The sequence below is a fragment of the Scomber japonicus genome, chromosome 1 (assembly GCF_027409825.1).
Source record: "Scomber japonicus isolate fScoJap1 chromosome 1, fScoJap1.pri, whole genome shotgun sequence".
NCBI classification, from domain to species: domain Eukaryota; kingdom Metazoa; phylum Chordata; class Actinopteri; order Scombriformes; family Scombridae; genus Scomber; species Scomber japonicus.
Window position 1 is genome coordinate 21,200,841 of NC_070578.1, and position 22,426 is coordinate 21,223,266.

General features: G+C 38.1%; 1 protein-coding gene across 1 annotated transcript in view; it reads right to left on the reverse strand.

Moving 5' to 3' along the window:
- The window catches only part of adam10a (ADAM metallopeptidase domain 10a), a 31,171-nt gene that overhangs the window by 8,190 nt on the left and 555 nt on the right, over window positions 1–22,426 (reverse strand). The window contains exons 2-8 of the mRNA XM_053320490.1: window positions 17,777–17,927; window positions 9,082–9,200; window positions 7,577–7,735; window positions 2,864–2,964; window positions 2,180–2,338; window positions 1,633–1,725; window positions 1,207–1,390 (exon numbers count right to left, since the gene is read on the reverse strand). Of these exons, the coding sequence (XP_053176465.1) occupies window positions 1,207–1,390; window positions 1,633–1,725; window positions 2,180–2,338; window positions 2,864–2,964; window positions 7,577–7,735; window positions 9,082–9,200; window positions 17,777–17,927 (966 nt within the window). The remainder of the gene's footprint in view (window positions 1–1,206; window positions 1,391–1,632; window positions 1,726–2,179; window positions 2,339–2,863; window positions 2,965–7,576; window positions 7,736–9,081; window positions 9,201–17,776; window positions 17,928–22,426) is intronic.

Here is a 22,426-nt window from a genome sequence, read left to right on the forward strand (position 1 = left end):
GGGCTGATATCCCAAATCTTAATATAGATTATGATTGGAGGAAAGTTTGCTCTCACATTTTGCTGGCCTCTAGAAACCAGCAGATCCACTTTAATTTTGTTCACAGAACTTATATGACACCAAGGAAGCTTTGCTCTATGAAGCTCATTTCTGATCCCCACTGTAAGCTATGCTCTTTGAATGCTGCCGGCACCATCTTACACATGATTTGGGACTGTCCCCCAGTGTCAGTGTTCTAGGGGATGGTTGACTCCAATTTTTCTAAGCTATTTGGGATTACTGTACCACTGTCATCTATCATATTCATTCTCAATAATCTGTCTACCCTGGGGTTGTCGCTATCTAATAGCCGTGCCCTGCTGGCTGGGTTCACGGCGGCCAAAAAACTGGTCACCACAAGGTGGAAGCCACCGCATTCTGTTTCACTTGGGGCATGGCTTCTTTTGTATTTGGACATTGTATACTTAGAACTATCTACAACCCGTGTACATGGAGCACAGGAGACTACTTTTGAACTGTGGAATTCTCTTTCTATGAAACTTAAGAATGTGTTAGACTGAAAGTCACTGAAGCTGTCTTGTGTATCACGTCCAAGTCCCTGAGGTAGGTGGGTGGGGGGGTGGAAGGGTTTATTTATATGATTTCGGATTTAGTTTAAGTTGTTGATTATTTCCAAAGATTTCACTTTTGTTTTCTGTTTATTTGATCTTGCTGATTACCTTATGTACTATTTGCTAATGTATTTTCTTTTAATTTTATGACATGTTCTCATTTTCTTTTCTCCTGTTTGTATAAAAATTTCTAAACAAAAAAATACTAAACTCTTACTTAAAACATACAGACTAAGAGAGAGGAAATCCAGACAGAATATGTTGACAGGACCTAACAACTAATTGTGTTCAACTAGTGGAGCAGTCAGTGAGGTGGTAAAGCAATGACTGAGATTGTGTTTATTTGGGTCTGCTGGGGTTAACAGATATAGAGTCCTAACTGAGATTAGTTCATTATTTCAATGAAGATCCATATCACAATAACAGGGGCAGAGTGAGTCATGCAGCAGTCCAGCCTCTGCTTTTTCTGCTAACCACTACAATCCTACTACTGATAATGGGATATGTGATCTCAAACCAAACTGATCTAATAACAAAGTCGGGGAGGTACGACCAGCTCCAGGGTTGGGTGCGTGAGTTTCTGTTGTGCACTAACCTGTGGGAGCCCCGACCCAAGCCAAGCCCAGAACACCATCATCAAAGTCCCTGTCAGTGAAGACGTAGGCCAGGCAGTAGTCATCATGGTTCTGTTCAGAGTTAAGCTCCAAAAACTTTTCCACTCCAATGTTGGCAAATCGAAAAGGATTGGTCCTGTCTTTCTCGTCAATGGTAGTATTTATCTGAAAAAGAAGAGTTGAACAATTACAGGAGATGAGTGAGAAAAGGGAGAGACCGCTACACCGAGAGTAAAAGCCTAAAGGTGCTTACGAACATTTACTCCCTAAATGACTTCTTCATTCTTCCCTTTCAGGCCATTTATTTTAGAAAGTGATTCTGCAGAAAAGTCTGCATTTGCAGACTCAAGATGGCAGCAGACTTCTAGTTGAGGTTTAATCAAATTCTTAGTAGAGAGCCAACTTACCTTGATCCTTTTAACCATGAAGCTGATGTTTCGGATGCCCATGAAGTCGGTAGCCTGGTAAATGGAGTCGATGGCCTTTACATGGCTGGAGATCTGTAGAGAAAGTGATACTTTAGATTAGCTGTCAGGCTCTGTGTTGATGGCTGAGTGGTTCAGATGCTCTGCATACACAATAACTGAAACTGTAACCTTTGTGCATCTCATCCCCCTCTCCCCCACTTTTTCTATCTCTATCAATAAAAAGCTAAAATGCAAATGCAAATACAGAAGTGGAAATAAAACATATCTCAAACATATATCAGTTTCTACTACAATGAGAACAGCAAGCTTTCTTCACATTTTTATTTCTGGAAGAAGAAAAAAGATTACTTTTGCATTTACTAATCACATTTTAAGTAATTGTCCAAATCAAAACCTGAGTAGATATGAGTCACTGAATGAATGATTAAAAAGCAAAGCACATATGTGAGTGAGTTTTTAAGTTTAGGTGCCAGCAAAAGAGCCTTCAGTCACGTTTACATTCAGTACACACTATATGGCTATGTACCTGGGCAATGACAGCCTCTCTTGTGCCGTAGTATTTAAAGAAGAGGTGGTCAGTCTGAATGAAGAGCTGGCACGTATTCTTCTCTTTCCCCGCTGCCCTCTTCTTCCTCAAAATGACAGGACCGTGGGAGTTCTCGTCTTCCAACACACTGTTTACACCCTGTACATAAACAACCGTCAGGACGAAGCAGGAAGAGGTTAGATTGAGGAAGACAAAGTAGTCATAAAATAAAGAGGATAAGGTAGAAAGCTAACCCCGTCCCCGGCCAAATCTATTGTGATCAAGTGCTCTATCTCTTCTAAAAAAAAGGGCAGACATCCTCTGATGGTTTCTTCTTATTTTTAGAACTATAACAATGCAGGGAAATATAGGGAAATGAACTGTTCTGAAAGCAGTGGATAGAAATGTTAAGTGTTTTTATACATTAAAACAATAAATAAATAACACTGCAGTTTTTAAAAAGGTTAAGTATGGCTCTAACATTACCAACAATTGGGTGTTTGATTAAAACATGTGTACCTATGCTGTATATAATCTATCTATATGCACACATGTTCTTACTGGTAGTGTAAGGTGGGTTGGACAGGAGACATGATCTATTTAATCTTGTGAGCCTTGTCCATCTGTGTTTTTAATTATGGGCAGAGGGAGGGGGAAGGGCTTTGTTGTCATGTTGGCACGTACTTTGATTGGCTCTTCTGTTGCAGATGCCTGGTACTTCCTCATCCTCTCAAACACTGAGTGGTCAGCACAGCCGCCCTCTGAGCCATACTTATGAGGATAATCTGGCAGATAGGGAAAGAATAAGAGAATGATTGGAGAGAGTTTACATTGCATTAAGGATCTCTTTAGAAGTATCAGTGGTGGGCTGTGGTAAGGCAAGGCAAGACAGTGCAAGGCAGCTTTATTTATATAGTGCATTTCATACCCGGGGGCAACTCAATGTGCTTTACATAAAAACATCTGACAGTAAGAATTAGAAGCATAAAAACAAACAATTAAAACAAAAAAAAACACCCAATAATAGTGAAAATTGGACAATTAAAAACAAGAAAACCCAATTATAATAAAAAATAAAACAAAGTACAGAAAAATAGAGAGAAAGAAAAATAAAAACTAGACTAAAATAGAGCATAAAATATGAGAGTGCAGCATAATATAATTATTTGCATTAAAATCATTAAAAGGACATACAGTGCAAATGAAAGATGAAGACTTTGTGCTTTAAAAGAGCTCAATCATCGGCGCATGAAAAGAGAAACGTTTTTAACCTGGATTCTATTTGGGGCTGATTTCTGTTGGTAGGTGAGTCAGGGTGTAAGAGTAGCTATGTTAAGCAATGGGGCTTTTTCTCTCAAAAAAAAAAATCTAAATAACAAATTAGTGTGTTTCTCTTTCTCTTCTTTCCTTTAAAACCTTTCAACTTTTGATCTGAGCAGAATAAAAGGTCTTACTAATTGAAAAAAAAGTGGTTCTGTTGATCAACCCAATTTATAAGTTTTATAAATTCTCTCCAAGTGGACACACAATGCATTAATCCTCACAATCTGCTGCATAGAATTCTAAAGGGCAAATGGGACAAGCAAGCCCTCCAGCAAACTCAGTGTGCAATGTGAATGGTTAACCAGTCCAGATCAAGAAACAAGCCACATCATGGTGATGACATACTCAGGGAGTTCTCACAAACCACTTCCTATCTATTTCTAGGCTGTATGCTGTGTAGAAGGTGATTGCATTACTTCTGTAAATATAAACAATACCCATCAATTCAGTAACAATATGTGGATCTACATCACACATCAAATTATATATGATTAAAAGCATCACTGAGAAGGCCATTTTAGCTAAGAAGACATTAACAAACAGACCGACAATGCAGATTATATCATGTTTTCTGTGATATGACAATATCACATATCGGAAGTTTAAAAAGAGCATTATCCACCCTGTTATTTTAGCCAAGCAGTTTGTGCAACTGGCTGCTATAAAGTAATAAACCTAATGGCCACAGTTGTCCTACATAGCGAAAGCAAAGGGAAAACCTAACTGTCACATTGTATTATGTTCTTATAAACCTGATGAGGACCTGTGGCCAAACGTTACTTACTTACTGTACAATGCAGACAGTATGCCGGTGTTTTATCTAATTTAAAAGCCCTAACACACACAATTGTTTTTAAATAACAATTACAATATGATTTTATGATGGCATGTATATATTTAGGCTTGCAAATCAGTGTGTTCTGTGATTATGTTTGTTTCAAACAAACTGCCCCCGAGCGGCCTGCTTTTGCAAAACTCATGATTCCATTAATATTGGTGCAAGACATCAGTCTGAATGTTGGAAAACCATCATTCAGTACTGTGCTGGTCACTAAAATGACTGGACACACACTGAAACAATGCATTCCACCTCTGACAATGTGTGCCCTCTTTGTCAGCTAGTTAAAAGACCCTTGCAATCAGAAGTCAGAAATGAGGAATCTGTTTTATAAACATTTTCCACAAATACTAACAGCAAAAGCCAGAAGTAGACTAATAAACAGAATTTCCAAGTTGGTCAGAGATGTCACTAATGGCCAAAAAACCATAGACCGTATAAAAGAAATGGACGTAACATCCGTGACGTCACCCATTGGTTTGTGGACTGCTGCTCGGAAGCCAATAGTTTCAAATCTAGGCAGCGCCATCTTGAAAATTTCAGGTGCATGCTGGGAAAAATAAAAACACAGATTCTACTTATATGGGCATGAGGTGGGGCCATGGGCGGGGCCACAGGCGGAGTGGGGAGGTTGCAATAGGTTGCGAGGGCTGGATCTCGAGGACGTAGGGCAATCAACCTGTCAATCACGGCGTAGCCACGCCCTAATGCATACCCTGCTTTATCATCAAATATAAAATCAGGGAGGCCAAAATTTCACAAATGAACATCATACTGTATTGAAGAAGACTTTAAACTAGCAATTGAGACCATAAATACATTTTTAAAACGTTTACTGAGGTTAGAAATCAAGTGAGAAGTTGGTGAATTCTCCATTGACTTGTACTGAGACGGAAGTCCTTTTGACACCAAAACGGTCGCCCCCTGGTGGCCTTTTGATAGAATGCAGTTCTAAATTACTTCCGTGTTGGCCTCATTTCAGAGGACCGGAAGTCCCCGCCTGCCAAAAACCACAAGGTTTCACAAAGTCTAGTCTCGTATGAAAAATCAACCACATATTTTAAAAGTCAGGAAGCATATCAACCATCTTTAAATAAGGTGTCTTCCAAGTAGAAGGTAAGAGAATATTTCTATATTAATGAAAGCATGTTCAGCATTTAATTAATTCATTTCAGTATAGCAATATATTACCTTATCTATAATTATATCTCAGTGCAGATGTGAGTCTTTGAAAAACTATTCCTTTGCTGTGCCTTTATGGAGCATGTGGGATGGTAGGATGTTTTAATAACGGTCTAAAAGCCTAAAATACAATTTGGGAGCCATTTTCTTCTCAGCAGTGATAAGTTGTTAAGTTATCATGTAATTGCCAAATTGGGATTGATTTGGGATGAGAACAGAAAAAAAATGAAGGCCACAATAAATAAAATGTGACTCGTGGTTAAAGATTAACATTCCCTTTATCTAGTGGACTGAGTGATACATAAATCTAAACAGTAAGTTGTGTTGAAGAAATTCACTCAAGTCCTTGTTCAAAGTTTGCTGTGGTGTTGGATGTTTATTGATACCCTGGGATATCGGTGAGCACACTGACACAGAGTGGGTCTGAGACAGTAGACTGACCCAGAGCAAATGAAAAGGATGCATTTTATACAGTAAGACCAAGGCAGTGATCAGCAAAGAAACAAAAGGCAGGAAGGGAGAGCATTTGCATTCAGACCTGTGACACCGAGGCAAGACCAAATGATAATGATGATAATTGGTGGGGGGAGGTGGTTCTTAGGTGGACAGTTGACAATGTTAACTGCAAGGAGTCACAACAGGAGGAGGGTCTACATTCAGACAAAAGCCATAGATTAAATCATCAGGGGGTAGTAATGATCAAGGGCTGTGACATCACTAGCTCAAGGTGTTCTCAGACGTCACTTGATTACATCACATCTCTGGCCATATGTGCATTTCTTCTTCAATTGCTTAGAGGTAGCAAGAAGTCAGAAATTCTTGTATAAAGTTTCACTTTTCCTTACTTTCACCTGTGACCTTTTGTTCCAATGCTCCCACTAGCTTCTTTATCACTGCTGGCAGAATAACACCCCTGCTGTCGGTGAGTGACTTCACTGTATCACAAAACACTCTTGTGAGCCCCAAAATGAAGCTTTCATCTGAATTCAATCCGCAACTCAATTTCAAATAAATGTGCAAAGTTCTTTGGGTTAAGCCACTGTATTGTGATTTCACTCACACAGTGTTTGGTTCATCATGTTCACCCACAATCACAAAGTAGATCTGAAGTCCACTAATTGCTTTCATACACTTAGTTGTAGTCTGACCTTAGCAGTGGCACACTGCAGTTAAAAGTGACCTGAATCTGATTTGTTCACTCAAATGTGACCCATATCTGATTTGTTTCTGACAATGTGAACAACACATTGAGTGACATTGAATCTGACATTCCCAAATCCGATTCAGGCAACTTTCAAATGTGGTACTGAATCGGATACATATCGGATTTTTTGGAATGCGACCGCAATCTGAGCAGTCAGGTCGCATTTAATGCGACTTTGACGTTATTCTAGAGCAACACACATCACAGTTCTGCACTGCAGACAAAAACGGACATCATTAAAGTATTAATTTTCTTTCTCCTCTTCCTCCATTTTAACATCACCCGCTCACAAATTTGCCAGTTGCCGCCACACACTGTTTTTAACATTAGACCATAAATGAGACTACCAGTAACTTCACTGGCTGTTGCTGTCGCCATGTTCGCTTCCGTAAACACCGTTCTGTGCGTGATCAATGATCAACTGAGCATGCGGGTCACTTTAGGAGCGTGAGCTGTTCACATCACAGTCCGCAGACCGGCCACATTTAAAAGTGTAATATGAACAGTCAAACAAAAAAAACGATTTGAGCAATAAATCGGAATTGAGCATTAAGGCCTGCAGTGTGAACGTAGCCTATGCCATGACTATGCTTTGCGGTGCCTCAATCTTGCTTCCAGTATCACTATGCAAAGGACACAGAGCCAAATGTCTGTCAAAGATAACCCTTTCTCCAAGCTTTCCAGGGAGATCTATCAACAGCTCAACCACCTACGTCTAACTTAACAACACTTGTCACACCAATACATCACAATTCTGCAAAAGCAACATTTTTTGCAATATCCTCACACCCAAAGTTTAAAAAAAAAATCTTTAATAAACAGCAAAGCAAGTACAGAGGCAGATACTTACCAATGTCATCCTCGTGATAGATGACAGAGTGGTAGGGAACATTCTTGTCATTATGGTACCTCTCCGAGGGTTCAACATAGTATGTTCCTTGGTGGGTTTTAATGAAGCCTTCGAAGCGCCCATCAACCACAGAGCCATGAGTCACTGTGCCTTTTTCTCCTGAAATATAAAAGAGGAAGCGGATGGGCAAAAGAACAGTAAAAGTTAAATTCTTTACACTGTGACATACATTACAAAGAAACCCCTCTGGCCTAATAAAAAATATCTTTTTAATGAGCATACAATAAGAGAGATGGTGTTTGCGTGGGGTCTGACAACTCTTAATGTTTGCATTGACAAAAATGAAAATAGTTACTGTAGTACTCTATAGTAGTACTCTATTTATTCATTCAAATTATAGCACACAGTGGTGTTTTTTGCCCACTTGTACCAAGGTGAACAGGTGTCACTGTGAAAAGGTTTCAACTTGAACAAAAAAAAGATTTTGCACAAAGTTAAATCATATGATTCACTAAACAAATGTTTTAGAGAAATGTATGATGTGTAGCATGCATGGAGGTTAAGAATTAAATTTAAATAAAGCAGGATGAAGCCTGTGTCTCACTTTGATTCAAAAAATAAAATGTTTTAAGATTTTTGAACTGAGGGTATGTATTGAAAAGCCAATAACCTGAACAAGAAAAATATAAAAGACTCTGTTCCTCTCTCATACACACTCACATTGATCACAACAGGAAAAACAGCCTTGTTTATTCTCTTGTTCATTTGAACTCTGCTGGGGACAGGCGACAGGAAGACGTCCAGGAAGGGAAGGGATTGAAAGCGGATGGCAGAACAGAATGAAAGCTAAGTGTGAGCTCTGTGTGTTTTGGGTTGTGATGTGAGGAATACATTTGAACCTTTTTTCTGTCATGCATGCACACACGATACTTTAAAATGCTGAGAATAAAACTGAACTTTAAAAGAATAGGCTCACAATTTTTCAAATCCTTCTTAAAACTATAGTCAGGTTCCTAAATGTAAAATTGAAACAGATTTTGCTCACTGTTATCATTCCTCTTGTTCATACTGACCACTAAACGACCTCTTCCAAATGCACTTGAAATGTAATGATTAAGAGACACAATCCAGTCTTCATTCTGAGCAAAAATGTATTTTAAAGTTTACACATATATGTAAACAACATATACACAGATTATAATGTCTTAACATTTTTACTGATCAGCACAGGAGGAATTATTACAGCAGGAAAAATATGTGCCAGTGTTCAATTGAGCACCTGACTATAGTTTTAGGACAGATGTGAAAAACTGTGAACCCATCCTTTAATCATTAAAAGTGCGTGTCTAAGTTGAAATGTTAGAGTCCTTCAGAAAACGATGTAAGAAACTATACAGGCAGGGGTGATGCAGACTTTCAATTCAAGTGAAAAAATAAATACTGCATAATTGGGTAAAAGGGTTGCACCTCCACCAAGAATGCTGTGTGGAAACAGCTGGACTTACCGAAGATTTCTCCACTGTAAATATGTGATGTATCAGTGGGTGTCTCCTCTCCTGATACCTCGATGATGATATCTGGAGAAAATAGAGTTGTATCCCTCCTCATCCGCAAGTTAAAATGCCTTAAAGAAGAATAGAAGAAAATGTCTAATTAGCATAAGCACTACACCAGCATAACTCAAAATGTAAAGGTGCACTTGGCTTCAAAAATGAAAGCCTAAATGTATTTTATTTAATTCAAGGTCACACTCCACAATCAAGAAAACAGCATTCAAAAGTATTATTTTAAAGTTTTAATTTTTTTATGCCATAGTGAACTTCACTATTACAGTGTCTTACCATAAAAAGGGACCAGACATACAGCTGAGACAGAGCACATAATCACTTAAAGACACTGAAAAAGCAGCATCATTTCCAAATTATACTGAGCTTTACCACTCTGCTGTGCTGCTTGCTGCTCAGTAATGCTGTGCTCAGTGAGTTAGAAGAATTATGTCATGAGGAAAAGCACATGAATGTTTGTGCGTAGCCTTTTTTTTTGTAATCCTCTCATTAGCATAACCATGATGTCGAAGACTAGAAGGCATGCATCACATGAGGTGCACATGAGCCACTGGCTTCCTGAAAACCTGAGGCAATGCAATGAGGGGTTCACTGGATTGTTCTTCACCAGGAATCTTTTGAGGGATCACATGAGTTGGTCTCAAGGTGTGAAGTATCCCTCAGGTGACCCAAAACAGTCATTTTGTTGCTTGGTAAACGTCCATGTCTTTCCAACTTCTCCAGTTTGTAATGCAGAGTTCTTCTTCATAATATTCACTCGGTGTCTCGCTATGGTATGCAGCCTCCTGCAGCCCTGTTAGAAGCATTTATCTCAATCCGCCAATCTTGATTGGCTGGTGAAAGGTGTTCATCCGCCCTGCAGAACCCAGGGACCCTCCCCCACTGGCCGGTACTTGTTCCATAAGCTGTCTGGCAATATGGGAGCTACCATATACCATAGCGAGACACCGAGTGAATATTATGAAGAAGAACGTTTGGTTATCTAACATAACCGCAGTTCTTAGAATAAAATGAGCGAGGTGTCTCACCAGACGACCCTTCTTGCTGGGCGGTGAGAAGAGGTTTGCTTATTGAATTGAGGGAGTGTTATCCGCGCACACTATTTATAGTAGGTGGGACTACTGGGTGCAGAGCGGATGAACACCTTTCACCGGCCAATCAAGATTGGTGGATTGAGATAAATGCTTCTATCATGGCTGCATCCCATAGCGAGACACCGAGTGAATATTATTCTAAGAACTGCCGTTATGTTAGATAACCAAACATTTTGTTTATTTTCTCAGACTTTGGAAAGCTCCCTTAAAAGCCAAAAAGAACATTGTGAAATGTTTTTCAACACTGAGTCGTACTCCTTATAACAAGTAAACTGACCTTTATGCCAGTTTACGTAGATGGTTGTTTCCTCCTGGGTAGCAAAGTCACATGACACACTGTCTACTTTAACCACAAATTCTTTACATATGTGTGTTTGGGAGGATAAAAGGGGTTGATGATGATTTCAAAACAGACTTTCTTACACTGCGTGGCATGAGAACATTACAAGAGTAAAAAAAAGGTTCACAAAAGACAGCAACAGTAAGCCAGTACATGTTTGGAAGAGCCAAGAGCGACATAACAAATACAGTTTTAAGTCAGGCAGAGTCCAGGATTTCCCTTCTGCAGGATGACTCAGACATTCTCCAGTATCACATTTCCTTTTATCATATCTGCTCTCGTTTTACACAGACACACCTTATTATTGTAGCTACAGTCTCTTATTTACTGGTATATTATTGATTTAGTGACTTTTTTCTTTTAAATTTTGTAACTACACAAAAGCATATGTTCAGTCGAGTGAGTACAGTCAGTTATATTTATTTAGATCAAATCACAAATTTGTATAAAATCTGTGCAGCATATAACACTAACAAGGAACCAATAGTTAGAAGATCAAAGAAAGCCAAGATAGGAGTAATAAAGAAAGCAAAGATGATAAAATAAACAGAAAGGACAGAAAATTAAGATCAGCTGGCAATAGATTTTGTATAAATTCCCCTGCTTGTTATTCATCCTGACACACCCATTACAGTCACTGGCCTCTCCCCACCTTATTCATGGCCTCTACAACAATCAATGTGACCTCACAACTTCTCATCAACAGCTCAGTCAACCAAAATATCCAGCATGACATACTGGTCACAGCTGCAGATGAGTCCACAATTAGATTAGTCAGTTAGTATTTCAATCTGCATTGTAGCATTTTAATTCATAATTTCAAGCAACTGTTATACTGTCAATGAGGCACGTCTTAGAAAATATATATATATATATATATAATATAAATATATTACATAGCACCCATATTTACCCCTGTTCCTTCAAAACTCCATCATGCAACTTCCATGCACATCCTTTCCTCCATGAAACCTCAGTAGTGATACCCTTAACTAAGAGAGGCTGTGAATTATTATTATCATTATTATTATACACTGATGATGAGATGTGGTGGATCAACTGAACACAATACTACCAAACCAAAGACCCAGAGCCCTCATATTTCATCAGTCATACCTAGATGCCAACATTGTGTCTGGCATTCAAGAAGCAACTCCACTCCAAAGAAACATTACGAATGGACAATTATAGAGTGAATACTGAAATACAGGCTTACAATCTGTGTCATCAAACTACGCCTAACGTCTTGAACCAAACCACAATAAACTATCAGCCTGTCAGCTGATAAAGATTCAAGAAGTTTATTGTCATATGCATAGTAAAAAAAACCACTGCAGTTCAGACAATGCAGATTCTTACTTTCCCTTACACACAACAATCAAACAAAACAAAAAGATACACACAACAATAAAAGATTAGAATAAAAAAGATTAAAAAACAAAAAGACAAATAAAATTAAGCTTGACAAAAAAAAATACAATTAAATAAACAAACAAACATTTGTGAAGTCACTGTTACGTTCAAACTGTGAATTGCTTACTTTGCTATACGTCTAAGGCTGTATAATTACTAGTTAAAATAAAATAACATTTTACATTTCCATTAACTGTATAATCTATTGAACACTTAAAACTCTTTTTTTCATTTAAGTTTTACTAACTGAAAAAAAGAGGACAATCACTGCCTCACAAAATACTTACAGACAAATAACCGTGGATGCTAACAGACAGGAAGAAAGGAGGTTTTAGATCAAGTGAGTGCTACTCTACTCACAAAAGCAGCTGACTGATAAATTATTCAGACATGTCCCAAATGCTGAACACACTGACAGTCATACACTGCTCAGTAAGCAGACCGGCCCAAAGAAATGGAGTGACCTCATGCCATGTCTTCAAAGAGTGTACTGTATTTCTACAAAGTGCGTAGTATCACTTAACACATACAGTACAAGACATTTCATAAAAAAAATATAGCAGCTTCCTTAATTAATTACATTATCTCGAGAAGCTTTTCTTGTTTTGTTTGCTTGTTCATTTTTTTTGCAATGCACAATACTTAGAGATAGAGAAAACCACATTGTGCTCTTTACTTTCAAAGAGCCTCACAGCACCGCACACCCCAATCTGATCTGCGACTGTGCACTTATGTTAAGAGGAGGAGTTGTCAAAGCTCGAAAGGCCTGCGACATGAACCACATCTAGATTTTATCCGAGAGGAAGACGTTTGTGACATTTGTTGCAACACATTTCAGTTCACATGTTTCTTCAACAGAGAAACTCGAGATAATCTGTGTGACTTCATTGTGATCTTCTGTTATGACTCAAGTCCTACAAACTGAGAAGCACGGAAACTTCTTATATACAGAAAATAAACTACTTTAAAAAGCTCATCATTTTGAATTGACAGACAGTGACAATGATTATAGAAATTATAATATCACTGCAGTATACATGCAAGTTTACCGTTATTTGAAATAGATAGATTAGATTTATTAATACCACAAATGTTGATGATAAATTATAATTTTAAAAAAAATCAGTAAGGATATTACAGCTCCTGTAACATGTGCCTAGTAAGCTCAATAATATATTAAATCATCCTCAACTGCACACTGTCCTTTCAATCCCACATCAATAAGATTACTCGGTCTGCCTACTTCCACCTACGAAACATCAATCGCCTTTGCCCCTGGCCTCCCTTACCCCCCCACACTGCTGCCATCCTTGTCCACAGCCTCGTCACTTCCTGTCTGGATTATTGCAACTCTCTCCTCTTCGGCCTTCCTCACAAATCCCTCCATAAACTTCAATTGATCCAGAACTCAGCTGCCCATATCATCACTCGAACCCCCTCCATCCACCACATCACTCCTGTCCTCCAACAGCTCCACTGGCTCCCCGTTCAGTTCCGTATTCAATTCAAAAGTTCTTCTGTTAACATTCAAGGCCATCCACAACCTCGCCCCCCCAAATCTGTCCGATCTTCTCCATGTTCCCACTCCCTCCCGCTCCCTCAGATCAGAACTCAAAACACATCTGTTTAAAACTGCCCATTCCATCTGATGTCAATTGCTGTGTCACTTTTATATTGTCTTTATTTTTATATTTTATTTGTATAGTTGTTTTTTAATGTGTTTCTAATTCCAAGAAAGGCACCTTTAAATAAAATGTATTATTATTATTAATAATAATAATACAAATATCTTGATGTATTGAAATAGGAAAAAAAAGTCTTACAAATGAGTCTTGTTTGTAGACAGCTGGACTTAAAACTGAACAGGACATTGTGTCATTTGCATTGGTACTAGTCGATGTTTCAATACTTTTTTTGGCTCCTCTCTTTGTAAAGAAGCTCGGCATACAGACAACTGCCTACTCTGCCTTGTTCTGTCACCTGACCCACCCACAAATACTCATGTGAGTGGGCATACACAAGAAAGCTTTTCTCTTGTTGTTACAACAAACCTCTATAGTGCCACACAGTCCTGCCCTGGGTTTTCAGAAAGGGAGAGAGAGGAGAGAGTGTGTGTCTGGGTTTGTGCCAGCACATATGTGTGTGTTGAGAGGATGATAGTCACAAACAAGCCCATTGAGTTTAGTAAGGATATGAGGGATAAGATGGTTTCTCAAACATAACTATTTTAGTATTATGGAATGAAGCACTTTCAGTTATTTAATTAGATAATGCTAATATCCCTTTCAACAAAATTATTGTCAATTTTATTTTATTTTTTAAAAGAGAGAAAAAAATGCACTTGGATTACTTTGATTGGCTGAGGGAGACACTAGAGACAGAGTAACATTCTCTACTCCAGAAAAAGTCATTACAGTCTCTCTTTTGAGTTAAAATGTCTGACACAACATTTGACCCAATACAAGGCAACACTTCAAAGTATTTTCTTCATGAAAATGATATTCACTTATATTAACTTATATTACTTTTTATATTATATTGTATTGTATATTACTATATTACTTATATTAACTCGTTCAAGGAACTTGAAAATGTAGTGACATTTCCCCATCGTTTTGTCCTCATACAGTCTGACTGTTCATGAATCTATCTCTCAGAGATGAGTACTCTTCCTGTTCAGTGATCTGGACTGGCGTACTCTGTAATGAACATGTCTGGTCTGCTCCTCTATACGTCATTGTGCAGAACATTTCCGTCTGCTCAGAACACCCAAGACTTTATTTACAGTAAATATACTGCAGGTCCATTTGTCCAAAGCTTCTAAAAAAATGTTTTTGTGTCTTTTTCAGACACAACAGCGTATTCAGACTTTGAAAATGATCATGCTGTATGATGCAATGATTACCTCACCAACACAGGCAGCACTGTTTCTATAGCCAGCACTGACAGGAAAGAGCACAAAAACACAGGAAGAGGATCTGTTTGACAGACTCTTGATAACCCAAAACAGACAGGGTGAAGAGGAAAGCAGGGGGCAGTTTGCTGAAAAACAAAGTGCTGCTAACATAGTGCTGCTAAGGCAAATTATTTCCATGTTGCAAAAAAAAAGTAAAAGCGTCAAACAGAAAAGCAAGTAGAAATGAGAGCGAGACAGAAAAGACAGACATTTCCCAAGACTAAGGACCCATAACGGCAATGGGATAAGAGGACAGTATATTTAAGGATAATTTACTATGTGAATCTGTGCATGTGCCTACTGATGACGATTAATATGTACACAATAGGGTTGGATGATGTTTACTAAATTGGCATAGGATGATGTATGTCAGATATTAATTATAAACATTTCTATTTCTTGCAAATTTGAGTCCATTCACAGTTCATTCTCACCTTACCTACTCACCTGCTCTCCTCCCTATAGCCTATACTTAAAATACCTCATTAAGCAGATCATCTGATTATAAAGAATATTTTAAATACTTGTCATAGTGATGTAAATGCAGAATATACCTATCTTTTAAAATTATATTAGATTAAAAAAAATGGCAGTCAGCCCAGCAGATATCGGCTTGATAAGTGACTGTGGAAAATCATTACGCATTATGGCAGTGACAAACTTGGTTGCTATTAAGTTACCACTTGGCCCATCTGGCAGCAGTTTGGGTTTTGGCATAACCAACGAGACTATTATCAACCTTCGTTTGGTGTGGTTATGTAGCATGCAGATTTGATCTGGGCTGGCCATACCAAATTGGTGTGTTTGGTAGTGTGTGCCGTGGTGCACCCTGGTGTTGGGGGTGGCTTTTAAATCCCAATATTACGATGGTAGATGATCAACCCAACTCCAGTACACAGTTCAAAGGAGAACTCCAATATTTACTGAAATGTTATATGTCATATTTTTCTGGTGCTCTGATGATGATAGAATGGACTGGTTGTTTAACTTTAATGTCTTTAACTTTTCTAAATATGTATCTGAAGCCTGGAAAAAGCATCAGGATGGTTTATATGTTTAATTGCTCTAATGTCTGTTATCTGGTTTTCATTTGCTATTATTTGTTCCTTTTTTTGGATGTCTTGTAAGCCCACTTGGGCTGGGCACTTCTGGTGCATGACACATTAATACAAAATCAATCAATCAATCTATTGTTAGTGAGTCAAGGCAAGCCAGCTAGTCCACATTTTCTATGTCATGTGTTGAGGCACAGTGCAATCCTAAACTGGAGTCTAGTGAGGGGAATGCAGGCTTTACTCAAAGTTCCTTCGGAGTTAATCATGTAGCATTTACTGTCTTTTATTTCTCTCTGTTTGAGGAAATCAAACTACTTCACCAGTCTCAAAAAGACATGATGTTGGTATAAAAACTGGCTAGGGAACTGTGAACATTTTAAGCAATCACTGGTTCATACACATTAAGCAAATTTAAATCTATGTTAGATTCACAGGTCTTTAAACACTTCACTCATAGAGGTTGAGAACAATCTCCCACCTATCATTTTAAAACTGTATGGAAACAGTAGAGTGTTAAAAAAAAAAAAAGAAGAAGAAGAAGAAGAAGAAGAAGAAGAAGAAGAAAAAAGCACCAACTCAAAGGCTTTAGGGTGGCCCTTCATACTGAGTGGTAACATGCAGTTCACTATGAAGGAGAATGGGGAAAGAGCATGTTGTTGACAAAATGTAAGGGGCACAGGTTTGTTAGTAGCCGTTCTCAGAAACTACCATGTATTTAGAATTTCAGTAGGCAAAGATCTCTGATTGTCTGGTATCGCTGATTGTCTGGCAGGCAATTCTTTTACAAGTGTTTGACTCACACTGTCACACCTTCTGCTGCAGCCTGCTGTCATTTAATACCAATGGACAAAAAAATCTGAGAACATTTAAACAGTGTTACCATCTGAAATAATCTGTTTCCAAAACAGGGGTGGTACTGTACCACTGTACTCCGACAACTTGACCTGACCAACCTCACAAGAGGTTGGAAAAAGAAATAAGAACAAGGGAAGGGTTTCGATTACAGCTTGCTACAATGTGGTTAGTCCTGTCTTTTACAGACCTTAAATAACCACAACTGTACCACTGGTGCCCCCAGAGAAGTCTGTGCCACAGTGACAGGTAATGGTGTTTATAACGGGTATAAAACCAACTCAAAATGATATATGATTCTCCCACAGATTTCACACACTTCCAGTTTGATGCAAAGAACATCAGATTATTTCTCTATATGGTGACCTTGCTGATAAATGTAAACTTTAAGCTCTACTTTTAGGTTCTTTTGCAATGTTCCAGCATTATACTGCAGTAACATTGATTTACAGCACAGTTCTCTCTATGATGGGTTAAATGAGGAAATAATGAAACCAGACATAGACGATACAATATGCCATATCAAATAGCAGCGAAAGAACTGAGTGAAGATTACATCCATTTCACAGAATCTGCACAGTAACATCACTGCTTTTTGAATGGAGTGTGTGTGTGTCTATGATCCATTATTTTATAATCTTGTGGTGCAAGTATGATTGTAGGCAAATTATCAATGCAAATTAAGATACAATATATGATCTAAATTGATGACATGGTAAATAAACACAAAAAGAACACCAGGGTGCATAGACCAATGCAAAAAAGAACATCAGATAAATGTAATTAGCACAAAGAAATTATATTAAATGAATAAAAAGGAATGAAAAGTACTCAATACTTCATCAAATCAATTCAAGCAGTCCGAGGTTAAGTAAGAAGACTGAAACAGAAGAGGAGGAGAGTGTGTGTTAGTGTGAAAACTGACCTGCCATGAGCATGAAAGTCCAGGTGCACAGTCTTGTCTTGAGGAGAGAGTGCCCTCTTGGCTCTCTGGTGACTGTTGTGCAGGGCTTCTGTGTCATATGATAAACCTTCATAGTGGCGAATAAATTTGTTCAAGCGGTTCCCATACTGACCTGAAAGAGAGTTCAATGGCTTATCAAAATTATGTCAACAAACATTTCTTGCAGGGCAGAGAGGGAAAGCAACATTTTGTTTCAATGTGTTACTATCACTCCTGGTTAATTATTATTGGATTATTAATCAAATAGAGTTTGATATAATAGACAGATATTAAAGCTTGCAATGTATTAGCTGCTCCAAAACAGATCCAGGTAGAAGCGCTTCACAGGTAAAAAGTGAAATAATCATCCATGTCTTGATCATTTTGGTGAATTTTATTTGCAGCTAATGGACTAAAACCTGATGAAGCATTTTGTTGACTTCATCAGTAAGTTCTTTTTTTAAAAAGACATATCATGCAATCAACAGGAAAACAACTGCACCTGTACACCTGCAAGAGGATCTGAAAAACACTTTCTCTGGCCAATGGGCCTTTTCACATCAGACATTCTGATTGTCATGATAGGCATTTTTAATTATGATAATTTATTAAAGGACGGCTCTCTTCTATTGAAATGTCCCAATAAGGCCTGACAGTTTAAAAGTGAGCCAGCATGTACGATACCAGGAACAGCTTAATGGAATTAAATCTCCTTGATGCATGTTATCACCTACACCTGTGCTTTTTCCTATTGTGACATGTCAACTTGTTTCTCCATGAAAAACAGCTTTTGGAGACAGTTTGGTAAAATAGGGATGAACCTCGCAAAGGTGACCAGCTATAGTACAAGCTGTCGCTCACTAGACTAGCTTAACAGGCTTATTCAGTTTATTGACGTGATCCCACAGAGTTAATCCTGCCTGCCTTTCATAATGACCATTTCTTTGTTCTTTCAACAAGGACAAAGAAAGTGGTCAGTTTAGAGCACAAGGGAGGAGCACATGATGCACAATCCATCAGGTGACCGAGGTTCTTTTTCAGTAGTACTGTATGTCATTGTGTCCGCTCAGGGACTGAATTGGCTGAATACTCTTTAAATGCTAATCCACATTCCAAGGAAACACAAAATGCTACAAACCAAATTCAAGAGTACTGTGTTGTAACAGGAAAAGTTCTGCTATGACACAACAATGATGAAGCCTTTCGAAATAAGTTTATTAGTAATACAGGACTAGATTCAAAGTTCTTTTAGTGAAAGAAAAAATGCTCATTACTAAGAGACTCCCTGAGGGAGAGATTATGTAGGCACTCTGCCTTTATTTGTGTGCTTCACTGTTTTGCGCTTTACTGTAGGGCTTCCTTGTGGTGGGAGTCATAACTCCCCAAACTGGGAGTGGCCTTACCAAACTAGTAGCAACTTGTCTGTGAATGCAAAGAGAAGATATTCCAAGAATTAGCTTCTTTAGCCTTCTCTCAGTAATGAAAATAATGACAACAAACTTGACTGAACCAACAACCAGCCTGATGGGCTTTGGTATGTGAGAGAGCAAGGCTGTAATTAACCAGGGAATATGTTGGTTATGTACTAAAACAAACACTGCCAGCTCAGATTGCCCAGACCAGTCATCTTGGTGGGATGTGTCAAACTCCATAAATATGTAATAATGTGACAGCACAAGGCTGATTTCTTAACAGATGTTGAGTTGCATAATAACATTTCTCAGATGTTCTAACATGTTTGCTCAAATTTACATATAAAAAAATAAACAAAGATTGGACATAAAGGAATACATTAACAATGTATAATTTGTTGTTATGCATTTAAACATCCTGTGTGACTGGGCATAGGTTGAGATACTGTAACACTTCATTGCTTCTGATCTATATGAACAAATGCAGCTTTGACTCAGTCATGCCAGTCAAACAAATCTCAGTTGGTTGAGAAATGAGACATGAGACTGGCTGGGATGCCAAGCAGTCAGACACACCTGGACAGAAGCCAACCAGAAACCAGAAAAATGATAGAAGAGTTGCTGTATGTTTCATGGCCCTCAAAACCAAGCTGCTGAAAGGTTAACCTCATTTCAAACACAAGCTATGGTTCAAGCCCAACTGGTCTTACAACATTGTGATCAGACAGAAAATACAATATTTTTTTTTAATGGTCTGCCCCAAAAGCCCACAAAACTACATTATGCCCATAAACCAATGTATATTCATGACTGTGTTGTCATCACAATTTGATCATGTCTGTCATTATCACGGCTTTGAAAAATATTAATATTGAAATATGTCAATTGTAACATGTCTACTCAAAATAAATGAAATTGGCATCAGGAAAAAAAAATGTAACTAATTTTGTCAATTGTTTCAGTATTGGTTATTTCATATATGGAGCATTTTATTTGATTTTAAAGTTAAATTATATTTAATCATGATAATTGTTTTTAAATGTGTTGTTAAATTGGTCAGATTTTTTTTAAACTGATCACTACATACACACACTACTCAAAAGCTTTTTTAAATCTACTTAATCTCTTATTCAACGGTCTGCCTTATTTTGTTGTATTAAAAACATATAGAATCATGACCTGACCCTAAGGTGACAGTCAGTTTTGCTAGAAAGATTGGGTCATCGGGATTTCAGATAAATTTCCGCTTAAATTACCCCAGAGACTTGTTGGGGGTTTTGTTTTGTTTTTTGAGAGAGAGAGAGAGAGAGAAAGACAGGAAACCACTGACACAAACAGAGGAGGTGGTGACTGCATGGATCACAACTGATCTCAGCATTGCATTTCCATGCTGTGTGTTAGCAAGCTGGCTTACATAACACATCCAACACCCCACAGTTCAGAGCAACCCAGGGACAGTGACAGCTCAGACAGTGCTGGAAAAATAAAAGTAAGAGAGATGGTTGTAACCTGCATGCATTAAGCCTGTTCAAAACTGTCCATAGCAAAAATACATATAATACATATAACTCAAGACAATGGTCTGCTAGCCTGAGTAACAGCAGCTTAACCACACAGATCATTTCCAGTATGTCTGTCACACTGATCACATGTTTATAGGCAGTGTGTGGTTTAGTGAAATGAAGCAACATTTTTCATTCCACCTTTTATGTCCCTTAGGAGTGAATAAATTGAACATAGTCCCTTTGTACATTAGAAACATGGACCTTTATGCTGCCTCTGTCTGGTCACCGGATTTAAAGACATACAGTACAAACAGAGAAAAATAGTCTTTTCCATTTGAAATTTATACTGCAACTTATACCACGCTAAAAGCCAGGGAAAATCAAGGTGATGTTACTGCACTCTGGCTTTCATGGCTCATGTTGTACAGTGATTGTTTCACACCCAGCCTTACTAACACAGTTGGATTGTGAATTCGACAAAAAGGCAGACCAAATGAAACATCGGAAACAAGTAATCATTTTAGACACTTGTACACAAAATTCAAAAAACTGCATTCTTTATAATGCGCTAACAATGCCCATTTGTGCTCAGGGATCAAGCCTACGCTCACCAACATTTGATTAAATCAATGAAATGAAGCTTTGCCATTAGTGCAATAGTAATCCTGTTTGCCCATGATCTGTTAAGTAAGCAGTTCAGCTTTGTTCCAAAAAAGTTAAACTGTAGGTGGTGTCCTGCTTTTCCGCTCCCTCTCAGCACTTTAAGTGTCTTGAGCTGTCTCAGCAACATCGGTGTCCTCAAGGGTTATAAGAGGATAAAAAAAAAATTAATAAAAAAAATTTAATTGCTGCTTTCAATGACTTTCTCATAGGCATACTTTTGTTTAATTGCACCTGCCAGTAGCCACTTTTTACATATACTGTAGACAACCTCTTGACAATGTATTCTTAGTCTATTTGTATGTTTTGTTGTGATGTTTGTGAAGCACTTCTTTTGTATAGTTGGATGAATTCTGAAAACCAGAAATTCCTCTGGATAAAGTATTTTGTTTAAGGGCAGAGAGCCATCATTGGGTTAAATTAATTTACTAGTATTTCCTTTATTTATGCAACACTTGAGTCTTGCTCTTTAGAGGAACGATGATGACTCACTGATAGCTGGAAACTACGATTGAAACTTTTGTTTCTGAGATCAGGCGCTATCTGGCACTGCTCAGATATCATAAAAGTCTTGTTGAAGAAAATCTTTGATAGGCACTAGACTGAAGATTTCGTGGGGTTATGACGAGCAACAAACAAGACAATAAAAGAAATGTCAAGGTTTCCACAACTCTTGGTAAAACTAATGTAATCAATTCAGTCTGGCGCTCGTCTCTGGTAAGAACAGTGAAAAGATATGAAACTGCTTACGCTGTTGATCTCTTTTGCTGCTGTAAACAATGTTAGCGGATCAGAAAAAAGTTTAAGTTAGGCTCATGACCAGCCTGTAGTGGAAAATTGAGATGGCTAATATGCGTTTGGCAGATGTGACAGCAGTCGACAGTTGCTGCAGCACAGCTTATCATATAACCTACATCTAGACAACCGCTAGCTACATTTAGCTGTATATGGCACCATTTACCAGAAAGGCGTCCGCGGTTTTCAAATCATTTTTGACAATTCAACACTTTTTCTGGTACTTCCGACTGTGTTTCGTCTCCGCTATTCAAATGTTA